The 13,075-nt window shown below is 39.3% G+C and overlaps 2 protein-coding genes across 4 annotated transcripts in view; one reads left to right on the plus strand and one right to left on the minus strand.

The window, feature by feature from the left end:
• Nucleotides 1–6: 6 nt before the first annotated feature.
• SEC61G (Sec61 gamma subunit) lies at nt 7–3,081 on the plus strand. 3 transcript variants are annotated; one of them, XM_010581813.1, is made up of 4 exons: nt 7–162; nt 605–704; nt 1,926–2,028; nt 2,898–3,081. In XM_010581813.1, exons 2-4 carry the CDS (start codon nt 611–613, stop codon nt 2,905–2,907), a joined length of 207 nt encoding a protein of 68 aa, XP_010580115.1. In that variant the 5' UTR covers nt 7–162; nt 605–610; the 3' UTR covers nt 2,908–3,081. The 3 variants fall into 3 exon arrangements, with proteins under 3 accessions (XP_010580115.1, XP_010580117.1, XP_010580116.1); XM_010581815.1 differs by lacking the exon at nt 7–162 and adding an exon at nt 176–397; XM_010581814.1 differs by lacking the exon at nt 7–162 and adding an exon at nt 412–514.
• Nucleotides 3,082–4,499: 1,418 nt separating this feature from the next.
• The window catches only part of TPK1 (thiamin pyrophosphokinase 1), a 208,728-nt gene continuing 200,152 nt past the window's right edge, over nt 4,500–13,075 (minus strand). Inside the window, exon 7 of the mRNA XM_010581823.1 lies at nt 4,500–4,618. Coding sequence (XP_010580125.1) covers nt 4,500–4,618 — 119 coding nt within the window. The remainder of the gene's footprint in view (nt 4,619–13,075) is intronic.

Below are 13,075 nucleotides of genomic sequence, written 5' to 3' on the forward strand. Positions count from 1 at the left end.
GGCCGGGCGGCCCGGCCTCGGCCGCGGGGGCGAGGAGGGGAGTCGCGTCGCGTCGCAGGGAGACGTGAGAGGGACCGGACCCTCGTATCGGAGGGCCTGTGCTGATTAACGACCGCAGACCCCTCCAGCCCGGTGTCGTGCTTGGGGTGGCAGCGCTGGCAGGTGCTCGTTTGGAGAACGAGATCAGGCCACGGGATTTCCCTCGGTGCGCGCCAGCCCTCCAGCAGCTTTGGCATGGGGCTTTCTTGAGAGCGGTGACTTTTGTCTATTTAGACACCTTCAGCAGTGTCCTCAGAAACACAGTGTAGGACGTAAGCTGAAAGCAAGCTGTGATGGAGCTGTCGTTTTCATCTGCTATGCCGAAAGGCATAGTTTTTCATATTTTTTGCAGGCAGTGGTAGGTCCTCATGTTCGTGTATTGATACAGTGTCTTTATTTTCTGCAAAGTGGAAGTATCTTTTCAAGTCCGGTTAGGTTGGAGTATGACACCTTATCTTAAGTCTCTACGGATTTTGTAGGTAACTCCTACTTCTGTAATAAAAAAAAATTATCCCTTTCAGTATATACATGGCACCGCCAATACTAAATCCGTTCATCTTTGCAGGTAATCATGGACCAGGTAATGCAATTCGTGGAACCCAGCCGTCAGTTCGTAAAAGACTCCATACGACTTGTTAAAAGATGCACCAAGCCTGACAGGAAAGGTAAAGCACACAAAACCCAGAAACAATCCTTATTTCATCTTACATTTTACCATGTATCCTTCCGTATGTGGCTTGATTCATTTGTCATGAATGTTTCTCAGCCTTCAGTATGAGATTTAAACTTGAGCAGTTATCCAGTTGTTAATGGGTTTATGGTTCTGGATATAATAATACTTGAATATGTCCTTTTCTGGTATGTATCAGTCAGGTGTGTGAGTGTGGTACTAAAACTCACCTTATGAAACAGGCTAAGTAGCTGAAATTGGCTGTTTTCAGACAGGCAAGTAATAGTTTCATGTATTAGGTAAACTGCTCCGAGAAGAACTTGCGTGCGCTTCGAAAAGATAAATACGGTAGTCAGGTGCGACTGATTGCAGTCAACTTGGGGGAAATTCTGGAGGAAACTGCTTGTTACTTGACCTTGGAGGAAACCCTTCATTTTTAGGAGACCCAAAAGGAGCGAGGACTGCTTTTTGCAGTGCCCATTCTGTACTTCACAGTTGTCAGGTGACTGCCTGATTGTGACAGGAAGAACTTGGTTGCTGGAAGTATAGAAGAGGAGGTGTTTGGATTTTCTCAAAGGCATTAGAGAGAAGCTGTGACTCTAACCAGAATGCAATTGGTTGTCCTTAATGGCGATAGTTACGATGCTTTATTCACATGCTCAGGATGAAGTTTACTGACATCTTTTGAGATCAGTAAGGACCTTCATTCATTGTCAGACTGGCAGGGTTGTGAGGGGCTGTTGACCTTCCTAGTCCATTTCATGGTTGCTTTCTTAAAATAATTGAGAATATCACTTAAGTACTTGATTTCTGTGGGGACTTAATATGTCTTCCTGTGACAGACGTAAATGCAGCTTTTCCATCTTTTTATACTGTATTGGGGATTATTTTCAGGCCTTGTAGGGATATGAAGTAAAGATAATGGAATAAGTGTTCCATAAATTGTTATGAACTGTGGGTATTTCTGATTCTGCTTATTATTTAAAAAGTTAAGATTGGCCATGCTTTGTGGAAAGCAGCATCTTCTCTTAAAATCTCATCTGTCTTCTGAAAAAGTGGATTTGTTTCTCAGTGTCAATGCAGTTTGCTTTTGAACTGCTTCCTGTGTTAACGTTACCGTTTTCTAAAGAGATCTCTCTCCTGTGGTCACTGTAGCGCATATCTCCTGTACGCCATACATGAGGCTTCCTAGACTAAAATTTTTTTGGTTTTATAGAGTTCCAGAAGATTGCCATGGCAACAGCAATAGGCTTTGCGATAATGGGATTTATTGGTTTCTTTGTCAAATTGATCCATATCCCAATCAACAATATCATTGTGTAAGTAAATATGACATTTAATTTCACTGAATTTGACATTCGTTTTTACCTGTTCAGTTTTAAACAGAGGATGTTAGTGAGCCCTACAGGATCCGTGTTGCTTTAGTATCTCTGCATTTCACATGGTAGTGTAATATGACAGGTATTACTTGATTCAAAGGACTTGATCAGGAAGCGGTTGTTAATTTAACATGCTGCAAAATATTAGATCCATAGTTCTTCAGGTTTTTTTCAAGTATTCTGCTTCAAAACTGAACATCAAATGTTTTGTGTTCCAGTTCCACAGTGTGTGTTTGATCATAGAACATTTACTTTATTTGGATCTTACATACTCTCACTATTTCCAGTTTATAATTTGGGTATCCAAAGTAAATGCATGGATGGTAAGGTAGAGAAAACTGAGTGATTGTGCTGGAAGGTGACAGGGCACAGAACAAAGTTGGTCTTGTTTCATTTACTGAGTGCTAGATATGTTTGAAACTTTGTTTTACTTGTAACTGCATCTTGTAAAATACCTTTTAGAATGAACGTTGCAGCATGAAAAACTTGACCCTCAAGTTGACTGGCAGTGATGGAACTGACATATTAACACTACCAATTAAAACTCCTGAGATTCTCCAGAACTGATGTAATCCCTTTTCTAGCACTGGAACAAGTTAAATACTGTTCTGTGACCGTGACATGTGGCTTGCTTATACCTGTAAGAGTCGTGGTCTAGGCAAGGAGAAATGTTTGAAAATAGTAGATAAGCTGTAACGGTAGTAATGTTTGTCCTAACAAGGCAATGGTGGGAGGATAAATTAGACTTCAGATGGGATTGCTTGATCACACTTGATTAGTTGAAACTGATTACTTTGTTCTCTCAACAGAGGCGGCTGAATATTCATCATGAAGAACAAGATGTTGTGACACTTGCTGCAAAGATTTCACAGCTTTAACTTGTTTGCTATTAAACAAGCTCAGTTTGGGTTTTCAAACATTCTTGTCATCTTATTCCTCTTTTAAAGTGTATGCGATCATACCTGTCTACATTACAGGCTTTTTTTTTTAGTAGTAGTAGAGTGTTTTGTTTGTTTGTTTTGTTACTTCTTTAAACCATAACAGAGTTATTCAGGTAGGAAGGAACCTTGGGAGGTCTCTAGTCCAACCTCCTGCTCAAAGTTGGGTCAGTGTTGCATTCTGACATGGTTGCTTAAGGCTTTGTCCAGTCAGGTATTGAAAACCTCCAAGGGTGACAACTGTACAGCCTCTCTTCAGAAGCTATTCCAATGCTTAATTTACTGCTTAGTAAACAGCATTGTTCCAGCAAAAGTAGCAAGGAAACAGCATTACTGTATTCTCTTGAGTGGTGATTGAAAAATCTGTCAACTGGAATTCTTGTCACTAATATCTGGAAATCACCATCATTACCTGTAATTCCTTTCTGCATTTGGAAGTCCTGTTACGTTATACTATGTACTTGACTGGAAAAAAACCTCCATGAAATAAAGAACTTGCATTGCCAGTCCTTACTCTGATGGCATAATAAAGAAAGCCAAACTTAGCTGGTTTGAGGTTAATATAGTTGTCAGAGATACTAAGAAGTCCTTCAGCGAATCAACAACTTGCTCACACTGTTGGATAGGATATACACCCATTTTGGATACTGGTTCTCTAAGACAACTGCACATAGAATTATAAAGGGCTCTGTTTTTGTTGACCTGGAAGTTTCCATTAGTAAATGACTGAATATTTTGATTTTAAAAACTAAGCCTGTAAAAAATCTGGTAGATGCAATGCTCTTCCTCCTCAGATTGAGATTAAGCAATTTATATTTCATTCCAGAAAGCTTATTATAAGCATTTGGTGTTTGCAGAAGTTACAGTGCTACTTCCATTACAGACTTTAAAAGCACTTAATACCAGGAGATCTGATATTGGTATTACAGCAAAAATGAAGCTTCTTCAGTACACAAACTTGCTTCATAAGTAGAAAAGTTCAATTACTGCTCTTCTTGAGAAATCTTCACCAGCACCTGCATGTTACAAACCAGGACAGAAAAATGAGATTAACTACTCTTAGTGCTATCAGCTTTTAGTATAGTTATACTATGTGTAACTGTGTACTGAATTTCCTCTTAGCAAAAGGGGAAAAAATAGTTCAGTACTGGAATAAAATACTTTGTAAAAATAGTCTGAACTAACCAGATAAGCAGTAACAGTTTCTTTACATTCACTTCTGTTTGTGATCCTATCAGGAGGCAGCTCATGTGTCTTCTGATTAGGTAGTGTGAGGTACCAGAATGAAGTACTCAGTTATTGCTGCTAATCTTGATTTGATCTCAAGTGACTTATATATCAGATTTGTTTGCCATTCAGTACATAAAATCAGTGCCTGCTTATATCTTTTTGGAACAGCTTTACTGTCTTCACTGAATTCAGTGAAATCTTGCAGTCATTTGAGTGGGTTAGATCAGAAAAGGCAGCTGTACCTTATCTTTTGATAGCCATTGTCCATAGCAAAGGCTTGTCCGTCTCAATGGTCACAATCCCCGAGTCATCATACGTGTTGGAAGTACTGACCAGCGTTCCAAACTTCAGCACCTGGTTAGCTATGAAAAATAAGTAAGAGATTGAGTGGTACTCTTGAAAGAAATGCATTGATGTGCATTTATTGTAAAGACTACTGCTCCCGCAAAGAAGGGAAAAACAGCTGAGTAAATCTAACCCAGATAAACAACATCTAAAATAGGGATGTTAAATATTAATTAGAAGGCTTGTATGAGACTGTCCGATGACCTGTAGAGGGAATAAATTAATACTTAATCCCCAAATTAGCATTTTGAGTTTACAGCAGATTATTACAAAAGCAGATTGTTGAATGTCCCCCAGAGTGTTGCATCTGGAAATTTTTATTGCATTAGCACAGCTCAAGTACCAGTGCTAGACAAGGTATTTAAAGTAAAATGAGGCAGAGGATCTTACTGTAGTTCCAGACATGAGATTTGCTTTAGCTCAGCAGCAAGCCTGTGATCTCTTAAAGTGTGAACAGTTATAGAGCAAAGGCCTGCAGTTAAAATTGATAAACTTTTGCTTTGAAGTGACTTGCATCTTTTCTTCTATTATGTGCCTAGTGAGGTAGGTGTCCATGTGCATTAGAAACCAAGTGGCATTACTGTTAACAAATAGCTAGTGTCGGTTTTAGGAGCATTTAACACAGCTAACAGTGCAGTTGCAATGATAATTTTGAAGTATCTGCAAAGTTTTAAACAACTGTTCTGTATTGGTTTAGCTGACATGTTTTAAGGGTTACATAGACTGCCTACAAGCTGAGACCAAAGATACAAGCTGCCCCAAACAAAAAAATGCAGTTTAATTTTTATCTTCCATTTCCTCCCTTTTGGAGATTTGCATTTTTTGCATTTTGCAAACGTATAAACTTCCCTAAAGGCACTTTAAGACTAGTCAGTTCTGTATCAGTCCTTGCATATAAAGGTTCAGTGTAAGAACTCTAAGACTATCCTTTGTTTTAGTCTGTAAAACAAGCCAAATGATGGCTCTTACTCGCTGGCGCTGCAGAGTTACATTTCCGTGGAGGATACAAGGAGAGCTGCAGCTGGGGAGAATTGTTCAGGCAGATCAGCAAGTCTGTGGCGCCTGTCAGAATTGCCAAATCGTGCACTAATACTGAAGGAGGAATCCTCTGGATTTGCTATCAAGCGGCCACTGCAAGTGGAGATCTCGCTGTGATCAAGAGGTGTGCAAAACAACATATTAAGCTCTATTTTGTGATTTGCACAGGAGACAAATATTCCAATTGTGAATGTGAACATGGGCTATAGTAAACTTAGGTGTAGTAATGTGTTACTACAATGCATGTTAACACTGTCTCCCCATTCCTGGAAGCTGCACAGGAGGACTTGATCTTGCCAGGCTGTATGGCTTGAAAATGAGAGAAAGTCTGACAAAAGGCAGGACATACATACAACGTAGTTCAGCGTCTCTTCTGCCAGCTCTGTGCTTACTGCTACTTGTTCCTGCTCCCACTCTTGTTATTAGCCTGAAACGAACTGAAGAGGAGGTTTCGGCTGCTAGCTGTGTTTGGTTGGAATGAGAGAGCAACACTCGAGTTTCACTACTGCTTTACACTGAAGAGTCCTGCCAGTCGAATCTCTCAAGAGTTTAGAGCATAACTGCAATGCAGTGCAGAAGTTCAGCAAAGAGGAAAAAAAAAAGTATTGTACCAGATCAATTATGTACCTAAAATAAAGGTGCTAGATTCTATCAGGATGATTTTGGACACAACAATGGGAGGCAGGCTCCTAGACAAATGCCAGGATGAATGAGTTTTGGTGTTTGGAAGAGACAGCCGAGGACGATAGGGTTATGCCTTGCCAGAAGCTGATGCACTGGACTGAGTTGCCAGAGAACCCAGATTTCACCTTCTGCAGGTAAACAGGTCATTTAATGAAGATGAGGGTAACACATGGGCAGAGTTCCCGTTGTAAAAAATACTCCCCAAAATACCGTGTTATGGTCGTTATGAATGTTTCCAGTCAGTTTTAAGTAGGAAAGAACCTTAAATAGTTTAAAGTATTTGTTGACGCACAAATTATCCGGTTTTGATTACTAAATATTGAAGCTTGAAGGGGGGAGGAAGAACTTTGTGGATCAACTCTTCTTCTGTATAAACCCACTCATTTAGTATCATTTATTGCTTCTTGCTCAAGACTGTCAGAATAATTCTTAACGTTTCAACTTTGCATATGAAATAATGGCTCTGTAGAAGGCAAGAATTAAGAACAACATGGCAGCTTAATGAAACAAAATCTAAAGTAGTATTTCTTCATGCATAAAATTAATTGAAAATCTTGCCTTTTTTTTCCTTTAAACAAAAAGTTCTTGCCCACTAGATGGAGCCTTTTATCTTTGTCTACCAGATTTTCTGTGCAAGGGTTGCAGTTTGAAACGCTGAAGTGAAAAAAATGCAAAATCCATAGAACAGCACTGCTGATTCACGTGGCTCAAATGGACGAATTCCAAGTACTTGGTTTCACAACCAGCCAACATTTCAACTAACATAATTAAAAATGCATGCTTTCCATTCAATAAACGAACAGTAATTAATGTGAAAAACTAGGTTTAAGCCAGTAAAGGAAATAAGAGGATGTACATACCTCGTGTTTCTAGGAAAACTTCCTGCTGTGTCATGCATTATGATGTGAAGTTTACAAGGTCAAAGAAGTCGGAAGTTTTATCAGTTCATACCTGATCCATTCCTTTTTTTTTAAATGGCTTTCAGTCTTATTTGTTAAGTCCTAGCAAGAGCTTATGCCTTGGGAAAAAGCCTACTACAAACCCCCCCCCCCCATTCTCACTATTGAGATTATTTTTCTGAATTGCATTCCAAAGAAAACAACCTTTTTATTTTCTAATATTTAGTATATATAGTTTTGATGGGTACCAAATATTATTTTAATAAAGGATTTCACATTGTGATTTTTTTTTTAAAAATCTAAATCTCAAAACCCCTAGGATTTTTAGAATTCTGTAATTAAAAGATATTTTATTTTGGATCACTGAAAATTTTCTTTTAGACAAATAGTAGTCTTCTGTTTTTCACAAGAATCGTCAAGAGCTGATTTGGGTAAAACCAAAAGTGAGTAATTGAAAACAACAACCCCCCCATTCCAGCAGTGTTAGACATTTTTTCCCCTGAAGTTTTGGTTAGTGCTTTGGTTCCAATCAAACTGTGATTACTGATAATGGACTGTTGATGAGAAAGACACTCTACCCAGCTCCTCCAGTGTAGCTATACTATTTTTCATTACTCTCCATCTGTAAAGTCAGCACATCTTGGTGGCACTGAGCCTAGGTGGTTGTGCCTTCAAGGAGAGCCATGGGGGTCATGAGTGGTTACATGAGAAGGTAACCAAGTAGTAGTTCTTGTTGTGGTTTTGAAGTCTGACAATTCTGGACTTCAGAACTAAAAGCAAATGCTATTCCTGCCTTTTTGTGGGACACCCCCCCCCCCCAAAAAAAAACCCACAAAAAACCCCCAAAAAAAAAAAAAAAAAAAAAAACAAAATCTATTATGAGACAGCTTTTTATGGTGTGCCCTATGTTCTTACCAGTAACGAAAGATTCTCATTTCTGTCTGATGGATTGCAACATACCACTCACTAATTCAGACCTAAACGTGGTCATGGGCAGGGCTTATTTTGATGTGGTAGTGGAGGAATGTTTTTCAAGCAGTTTTTATTTTGTTTAGCAGGTCATTGAATCTGTCGGGGTTTGAGAATGTTGGAAATAATTTAGAGAAGAAATCTGAGGGCTCGTAGGTGAGCTCAAAGAAGCATAATCACAAAGATCATTATTTCTTAGACATCCCTTTTGCTGACCAAATTATATGACAAAGGAGGTCTCATTAACCCTCATTAACCTGCCCATTTTCACTACTTTATTGCTCGTCTTTTGATACTTTTTTTTTCCATACACAATTCTAAGGGTGCCATGTGGAAAATGTTAATCTCAGATGTAAGACTTTGAAAATTGATGAATCTTATGGTTGCCAGAACAACATTTGGAAATGTTAACAAAATGCACCCTGTAAGTAATCAAGCTGTATTAAAAAATCAAACAAAAAAGCCCAAACCTAAAAATGTATTTTAAAAACTCTTATCATATTTATACCTCTGCCATGGTTGGGGGGGTTATTTCTTAGTTGACACTACTGAAAATGAGACCTAAGTCTTGCCTGCAACGTGTTCACCATTGCACTGCAAGCTTTCAGCCTGGAAACTGAGAAATGGCGTGGACTAATTATAACTAGACTGGGTCTCATCATGTTAGGTGCTGCAAAAACACTAACTCTCAATATCAGGTTGTTCCTCTTAATAACAGTATTCATGATCTAGTAGACTTCTAAACATTATTTCTATGACTTCATTGTACTCTAGGATACTTAAATTTAAAATTCAGTCCAGCAGAAGAGAGCTTATATCAGGGTCTCATGTACATCTTATAAGCTGCACTTAAGCAGGGCTTGAGGGAGGCATATACAGAGAAAAAACTTCTTCTTAAACATATCATATATGCCAAAAGCAAATGATGTCATTAATTTTAAAGGCTTAATTGAACAAGCAGACCCTCTGGTTATTCCTACATCTATACCAAAACCACAGCAAAATCTGGACTGCTGAGAGAGAGGCTTTTAACTGCGGTATCTAATGGTCGTGCTGGAAAAGGAGTTTACGAGGTGCAAGTCCTTCCTTACCAAGGAGTAGATGTAGTGAAGGCAGTGATTTTGGTGTGAGAATGGCTGAACAGTCACGCCTCATGTCTTTTATCTGAAGACATGTAGGCAAATGGAAGCCTTTTGGAAAGCCCTTGAATGCAGCAGCATAGCACAAGTGGTCCCACTGCATGGGATTTCACCAAGTCAGGGTCTTCACTACTGTTACCACAAATGACTGAGAATGAAACACTGTCACAATAAGCATGTCCCACATAGATACTGTGATATCTCTATGATGCTTCCTTTTCTCAGCTGTGTGTCTCAATTCTTTCCTGAAATATATAAAGTCACACCTTGCTGATTTCCACCACTGTAAACAGAAAAAGGTACAGGAATACAAGCAGATTGCCACTGCTGGCATGGATGTTTGGAATATCAAAATAATTAATTATTAATTAAAAGCCTTATTATAGTGAATGTAATCCTCTTCCCCCTAGGCAAATGCTGCATCAAAATGATAGAAAATTAAGATCAATAAGCTGAAACACAAGTTAAAGTGAAATATTGAATTACCATTTGGTATCCTATTACAGTTTATCTAGAGAGGATTTCCCTGAAGTTCTGTGTTAGGAGCAGAAATCTGCATTTAAATGGAGATGCATTAGTAACGCATGAGCTAGTACTTTGCAGGTCACCCTGTGTCTGCAGAACAGCAGCATTAATTTTGCTATTTAAAAACAAAAAACAAATAGTTCATAGACTGATTTTCCTTTCATTCCTCCTAGTTTTACACTTGTGATTAGACTGACTTCACTGGAGTTAATCTTGATTTACACTGATGGATACAAAGGAAAGAAAAGAAAAATTGGGTCCTTGATCTCTGTGCAATGGGAACTGCAAAACTGGAAGTTGCAAATAACAGTAATTTCCAATAAACCACGAACTATTTTCAATACTGACACAACACTGAAGTACCATAAAGGCTTGCCAAGTCTGCTGGGAGGGGACGGGCTAGCCTGTCATGGCACAGATCCCCTCAGGGCCAAGGGGAGTTTTGAACAGGCAGAGACTGCATTGGGCAATTTTTATAACTATTTTAACTTCTGGTACCTGGTTTTGTAGCACAGAGCAATGGTTTTGTAATCTCAACAGATTCGTACGAGTGGGCTCATGAAAGCATTGAGAGGATATGGGGTGAAGGAGGCTCAGCAGGCAGGGCCACGTTGTTACTCCACTGGTTCAGATGCTGGCAAAGACTCTGGGCAGGCGCTTTGCAGCACAGGCTGCCTGGCCTCATGTTGGTGGGAATTCAGGAGGTGACAACAAAAGCACTGGCTGTCAAGGCTTAACAATTTCATTTAAAAAGAGAGGAAAATAAGTTAATAGAACTGCGTGTTCTACGCTGGATAGAAACCACCCATGTTGGGTGAGCCTTCAGAAATGCAAATGAGTGCCAGAAGTTTTCACATTTATTTCCAGCACACATTTTTTTTTTCCCCATATTTTTTTCAGCTTTGTAATCATGGCGGTACTGTAAGAATAGCTCAGACTCCTCCTGTCACATCACCTGCTTGGTAGCAATTTAAAATGATAAGTTGATAAAAATGATGCTGAGAAATAGAGTGCTTTCTACGCTAATGTCTCTGCTGCTACTACTGCTTCACCAAAATCAACAAGAATCATTAACTGTAGGAAGTTTCTATGGCTACTAGCAGCATTTTAGCACTACTAAGATGTGCTCCAGTGTTTGTTCAAAATCACTTTAGCCTCTTAATTTAATTAAAGTGGCCCGGAAAGTCTGACATGGAAACCGTATATACTATTTTCAGTGGTGCCTCTCCAGTCTAGATATGATAAAGCTATACCAATACTACAATAGCAGAAGTGATTTACCAACAATGTAAGTATGAAGAAAGTCAGGAAACTAGCTGGTCTGGAAGATTGTTTTGCTAAGCTAAAGACAAAGCCAGGCTATGAAGTAATTTGAAGAATTTAGTTTAGCCAGTAAGCAGCACAGTGTTTACTTCATTTTTTATGCTTTCCAGTAAGTTTGTATAATGTTTATCAAACTACTTACAACTCTGAAGGGCTGTACAAGTGACAGGTAGTATTAATAATAGTGTTAGAGCACTGAAGAAACAGCTGCAGAAATAAAATATAGCTTCAGTTTGACAGTCACTACTGTAGAGATCTTGCATATAATCTAGACAAAATAACTTGTTGCTATTTTGCTCTATCTCTACTTCATGTTGTGAGATAAAGAATGCTATTCTTATGAGAAAAAGGGGCAAGAGTAATGCTGAGATGCATCAGCTAATGAATTGTCTTAGTTCTAAACATCCATAAGACACCTCATAGCACACATCATCCTATTACACTGCCATGCTTTAGAGACATTACTTAGTCACACAAAACTGAGAATGGCAATCTGCTACAACACTGAAACTTGAGATTAGCTAAAAACAATGGTGTTCTGTCTTGGCATGTAGGTCTGAAGCTCTGGTTTGACGTGACAGCAAAGAACCTAAAAATACTTGCTATTTTGAAAGCTGCTACACAAACAAGTTGATATGATGCATCTAATTGTGAAATACACTGAATTTGTTAGAGGCAGATATCCAAATGATCCTAGCAAATGACCACACGCACTGCTGCAGAAAGGAGTGAATTTCCCCCTATATTCCTTGTGATCGGGCTGTTGGAGACAAGGAAGAGTGATGGGGAAGAGGAAGGAAAGGCAATCTTTTCCTGACCCAAATCTCAGGGCTAGTAGACTATGTCCATGTATGCAGGCTTTGAACAACTTGGCAATAGAAAGCTTTTCAACACAACCAGATCCAGGACTGACCTTGATTAACATCTTGCCTCTAGCTACAGTCTTTTTCCACCACTTTGCATGAAGATGAAAAAACTCACCCTCTTACAGAAACCTATCATCCTTCAATGGGTTTTTAAGTGTGATATTATTTAAACAGAACACATAGTTAATTCTTTTTCTCTTCTATTCTTTGGAATTCTGATAAATCCTGTCACATTTAGATTCATAAATTCACAAGAAGAGGCAGTAAAAGAGGATTTTAAAACACATGCATAATACAAGTCTTCCAGCTTCCCTATGGTACCATTGTTCCCATCGTTTGCAAAAATGTGCAGATACAATGATTATTCCTGTAACATCCAAACTGGCCTGTGGCTGAAATATGGGTATATGGATATTTGCTCAGTAAATACCTACACAGCTTGGGTTAAATAGGGATCTCGCTCATCTGCTCCATGGAGGACAACAGCAGCACTGCCATAAACACTGCACAATAGTCTCAGCCAACCTCTTCTACTGCCTACCAGTGTGTAGGAAGAGTCCCCAGTGTCAAGTCTGCCATCAAATTTAGCACTGCTCTGGTTCCTTTCTCTGTGCTGGGGATGCGATTTTCCTAAGGGAGTTGATCTGAAGCCAGTCCCTAGCCAGCTCTGAAAAACAAATTTAAGCAGGCTAGCTTCTCCTCCTTATCACTGCTGCCAGCACTAGCTCAGCTCCATATCCAGAGTCCTGTTCTGCTGCACAAGTTGTTCTGCCACTGGGCTACAGTGCCAAAATGAAACTAAATATAATTTGACAAAGCTCTGTAAAGGCTCAGTCCTTAACTCCAGCTTCTGATGTGTTTTGTTAGGGGCAGGATAGTGGCCGAACGGTGGTGGGCTGGAACCAGTATTTGTGGCAGAAAAAAGGTGGCTGTACAGAAGATGCAATTTTACAGTAGTGAAGATCAAAGCAGACCTTCTGAACTCTGGGAGGGGTTCAACATATAGCAGATTTAACGCCGCCCCCCCCCCC

The sequence above is a fragment of the Haliaeetus leucocephalus genome, unplaced genomic scaffold (assembly GCF_000737465.1).
Source record: "Haliaeetus leucocephalus isolate CR32 unplaced genomic scaffold, Haliaeetus_leucocephalus-4.0 Scaffold808, whole genome shotgun sequence".
Classification (NCBI taxonomy): Eukaryota; Metazoa; Chordata; class Aves; order Accipitriformes; family Accipitridae; genus Haliaeetus; species Haliaeetus leucocephalus.

What these genes read in the sequence shown, in the direction of transcription:
- SEC61G (XM_010581813.1), top strand. Translation starts at nt 611, where the DNA reads ATGGACCAGGTAATGCAATTCGTGGAACCCAGCCGTCAGTTCGTAAAA. An exon ending in CACCAAGCCTGACAGGAAAG is followed by an intron (nt 705 to 1,925) that starts GTAAAGCACACA and finishes TTGGTTTTATAG; the next exon opens with AGTTCCAGAAGATTGCCATG.